The 4553-nt window shown below is 35.5% G+C and overlaps 1 protein-coding gene across 1 annotated transcript; it reads right to left on the reverse strand.

Moving 5' to 3' along the window:
- Positions 1-1714: 1714 nt before the first annotated feature.
- On the reverse strand, positions 1715-3981 carry LOC110157815 (urease accessory protein UreE-like). Its single transcript, XM_055151665.1, has 3 exons — positions 3839-3981; positions 3296-3352; positions 1715-2428 (listed from the first exon to the last, which is right to left on the reverse strand). The coding sequence occupies exons 1-3, from the start codon at positions 3885-3887 to the stop codon at positions 2187-2189; spliced, it is 348 nt and encodes a 115-aa protein (XP_055007640.1). The 5' UTR covers positions 3888-3981; the 3' UTR covers positions 1715-2186.
- Positions 3982-4553: the final 572 nt, after the last annotated feature.

A 4553-nucleotide genomic window follows, 5' to 3' on the forward strand; every position in this document is an offset into this window, starting at 1 on the left:
TGTTACAACATGTGCTTTATGCATATATATTATATAAATATATATATATTAAACCTATAGCATATAAGGAATAAATACTTTGAAAATTGATATTTCTGCTGATTTATACTATTTGGCTAATAAAGAGATAAAAAGGTGATTTTTCTATGGTGTTGTGCAAACCTCTAAATGTCATTTAATGTAGCTCAAATTTTTATGTGTTAACTTTAACTGGTAGTAGGCAAGCAAAATGCACGGTTCAAATTAGAAGAAAAAACTTTTTTTGGGTCACCCTAATATATATATATATATATATATATATATATATATATATATATATTAGTGCTGTCATGCGATTAAAAACATTGAGAGATTAATTAATTATGATCTGTAATTAATTAATCTAATTAATCTCATTTTAATCTCATCTAAAAATTGCTGAGAAAAGCTTCAATTTGAGGTATTTTCATTTAAATTCATTATTACATTATTGTGGCAGATCAAAAGACTGATATAGAACAAAAAAAAAGTGACTTTATAAAGTCATTTATTGTTTAATAAATTCTCTCCAAATTGGTCTGTTGAGCCCAAGTCTCCATGAATAAGAAACTGTTTGCTGTAAAGTAGCAAAAGACGAGGAAATCTGAACATAATAACTTTTGTCGACTTAAAGACAATAAAAAGTCCAGTCTTTCCTTAACCATGTTAAAAATATTATTGATAGAGAAATGCTTTATATATGAGATCACTGGTTTCAGTCCTTGTTTTAGTCCTGGTTTAGTCCTGGTTTAGACCTGGTTTTAGTTCTGGTTTAGTCCTGGTTTAGTTCTGGACTGGATTAGTCCTGGTTTTAGTCTTGGTGTTAGTTCTGGTTTAGAGGCTCACAGGAGGAAGCGCGGTTTACGCAGCGTACGCGAGAAAACATACGTTGCGCACGGGAGGACGTCGGTGTCCGCACAGTAACTACGGAAAGAAACGTGGTCCGTGCGTTCTTAGGTTAATGACGAAGATGAAGGTGTGTGTTTGTGTGTGTTTGTGTGCGTGTGTTTGTGTGTGTTTGTGTGTGTTTGTGTGTGTTTGTGTGTGTTTGTGTGCGTGTCCCCTCATGTGGCAGGTCACTATAGGACAGTAGTGCAGACATCATGAGTCTATGCAGGTTGTTTTCACCAGTAACATTTAAGTTGTAGGCGATTTTATATTTGTTATTTTCTTTTATATTTCACGTCGGGAGAAGAATTTCCAAGACACAAATGTGTTTTTCCCTGTGCCCTGCTGCTCTGTTCTACTGGCTCTTCGACCTCGTCCATCGTGTGACTGACACCGCCAACGTGAACATGACGTTTACATCGCTCTTACTGCACGCGTTTTTTGTGGGTTTCCGGCAATGAGTGGAATTACTGAAATAAAAAAAATTATAAATGTGTTTTTTGTGTGTGTGTTGTGTTGTCCCAACAACACATAAAAACAGATTTTATAATAAAGCAACTCGCATACAGAAACAGTAAAGTTAGAGATTAAAAACTAGATTAACGCGATTAAAAAACATAACGCGCTAAATATGACTAAATATGACTATATCTATATCTATATATATATATATATATATATATATATATATATATATATATATATATATATATTTCTTGATGTTTTTTAAAAGTGGTGATCCTAATTGTCAGGGAATTTACCCTAAGACATCAAATTACATTAAATAAGACACACCAAAACGAGACAGTTAAAAGTAATACTTGCGCAAGGAGAGTTGGGGACTGCCTGCCCCTGGCGACGCTCTGGCCTACTCTGCCCCACAACTCTCCGAACACCCATTTATTCAAAATCATGACACAGATAAGGTACAATACATGACATCATATCACACAGTGTTTACATGATCACATACTAACAATCTTTTAGTCTAAACCGCCCTCCCATTTCACACTTGATTACAGGCTCCAGGTGATAAACAATTTGGCCAGTTTTCTCCCAAAAACTTATGCTAACCACATGAGGGAAAAAAACCCTTAGCTGTCTTCTCATGGGCGACTCAGTAGATTAGCTTAATGAGTCAGCAGTTCTTGTACTAGGACATATGATATACATATGGAAAAACCCAAAAACGCAATTGTTGATAACTTTAATCATACACACAAATGATTATGATTTTAAATGATTCATAATATTTAAAATAACACAGAAATTCTTTCACACTAATCATAATCATGATCGTAATCGTGATCATAACCGTGATCATGATCATAATCGTGATCATGATCATGACCGTGATCTTGATGGTGATCTTGATGGTGATCTTGATGGTGATCATGATACATGAAATCAATGTCTGTGTCATATGGGTTGTTACTTTCGTACTTGGCGAGGGTGGGCGGGCATTCACAAAAAGTCTTATAGCACCAGGCACTGAAAGTCTTACAGCAGTTGGCACAGCATCCTGCACAAGAGGAAAACATGTTTTATAACAAACTATTCAAGCACTCACAGAAAACACCTTTTGGCATCCCTACAGATATCAGACAATACTGTATGTGAACATGGTGTTGGGAAGGTAATGTACACTTTATTGTCCCCTTAGAGAAATTTGTCCTCAGCATTTGACCCATCAATAATGAAAGGGCCATCCATATACAAAAAAAAAAAAAAAAGCTTATATATTTAAAATGCTTTAAAGTGCATATGACAAGTTTAACACAGAGAGAAATACTTTATTAATCTCAAGGGAAATTCAATTTAACTGCAACAAACTGTTGCAGTTTTGCTGCAACATTTCCACTACACGTTGCTTTTGTGTCTCTGTCAAATGCAAGTATCTATTTTTTCACAAAATTCTAGTGAAGTTTATAATTTTACTTCCTGGTTGGATACTTGCAACAGATATAACATACTGAGTGGTAATTCCATAACTATTTTTTAGCAGCCAAAAATGGAACAAAACTTGTTTAAATTACACAATAGTTCTGATTAGACAAAAACTGTGACAAACACCTAGGATATATTTAGTTAAATTAATGTTGAAACTGTCAGAGAAAGTGTATGTGTAAATTGTCTCTGCATTTTAGATGGAATTTTTGGTGTTTATTCCTAAAAACTAACCAGTAGTGGCTGGTCAATAGGGGGTTAGGTTGACCTAGATAAAAAAGTAACATTTATTTATAGAGCACCTTTCACAGAGATCAGCTCACAAGGTGCTTTACAGATTTAAAATATTCTACTTTTATTTCAGACCTGATTTAGACTTGGCTTTGTCCTTGTTTAGTCCTGGTTTCATTGTAGTCCTGGCTCAGTTTCAAGTGTTTCTTACCTTTAAACTCAGGTGTGGAGCCAGGAAGAAGTGGAGTTCCTTCAGAAGACTCTGGTCCTGATCAGAGAAATAAACACACTTACATACTTCTGCTTTGGTACATTTAAAGAGGGGGTCTTATGCATTATTTTTGGAGTTTGAGCCATGTTAAAATGTTGTTCCTCATTAAAACCCTCCTTACAGTTAGAATGATCCTGCTCACAAGCCAAGTCATTTTCCATAAATACACAAATAGGATACAAAATAATACATCACAACTTCACAAACCTGATACAATGTGCAGAGTTTTATTAGTGAGATACACGCCTGTTGTAGGGTTAGTGACACAATGTGGAGAACATACAGAGGGGGGACTCTGACTCAAAATGAAACTGAAAGTTGTTTAACATTTTAATAGGTTGTTTTCAGCAAATTCTGAATTTTTAAAACAATAAAGAGACCATGGTGATCTAAATTCATGATAGTGGTTAGTGGTTAATACCCCACAGATGTAAATCCCCCTCTTTAAATTATATGGAATATTAAACAGCTGAGCTCTCTCACCTTCTCTGGATGAAGGCTGCAAAGAAACAACTTTTGAGTTCTCTGCCATCTGTAATCTTCTTGTTGAGTGATGTTTGGTCCTTCCTGAGCTCTGTCGTTATGGTGTACTTGTTATACCATTCCCACGTCTAATAGTCTACTGGTCTAGAACTGGTCTAGACAAGTTTTGCAGTTCCTAAAAAGGAAGTGGTCTGCGGGTAAAGCATGTGTATGTACACATGTGTATGTGTACGTGTATAAACGGACATAGACATCCATAGCCACTGTTCTAAGCCTGTGGAGCATGTTCTGACAGAATGGCTGCAGTGTTGGGACAGGACACTTGAGTATTAGGATCAATACAATCCTCAGTAGTCATGTTTCACTCTCTTTTTATGTTAAGCAAACAAATGAAATTATATGATATGTTAGAAATTCAAATGACCAAATAAAGAAGTTAAACATCACGCTCTGTTAGTTCACTTATTTATCTGTATGGTCGTTCTTATATAACATTATCATAGGTCTATAGTAGGGCTACATAAGTTCTGCAATTCCCACATTAACTGTCTGGTCTGCGGGAGAAGGGCAAAATAAAACCAAAGCAAAAAATGCCCAGAATGGATTCAAATGCAGCATCATCAACTTTGTCAGACCCTGCAGTCCTGTGCCTGAGGTCACCAGGAGCTCAGCTGTCACTGTAAAAACAAATACAAACAAAAAACAACTACGCAAA

Source organism: Boleophthalmus pectinirostris, unplaced genomic scaffold (genome assembly GCF_026225935.1).
Source record: "Boleophthalmus pectinirostris isolate CB_2022bp ecotype Guang Dong unplaced genomic scaffold, ASM2622593v1 HiC_scaffold_16, whole genome shotgun sequence".
NCBI classification, from domain to species: Eukaryota; Metazoa; Chordata; class Actinopteri; order Gobiiformes; family Gobiidae; genus Boleophthalmus; species Boleophthalmus pectinirostris.

Excerpts from the sequence above, each read along its gene's own strand:
- LOC110157815 (XM_055151665.1), bottom strand. The coding sequence starts at position 3,887 with ATGGCAGAGAACTCAAAAGTTGTTTCTTTGCAGCCTTCATCCAGAGAA. Across the intron at positions 3,353-3,838 it reads GCAGCCTTCATCCAGAGAAG|GACCAGAGTCTTCTGAAGGA; the intron begins GTGAGAGAGCTC and ends TTCTCTGATCAG. Across the intron at positions 2,429-3,295 it reads CTCCACACCTGAGTTTAAAG|GATGCTGTGCCAACTGCTGT; the intron begins GTAAGAAACACT and ends CCTCTTGTGCAG.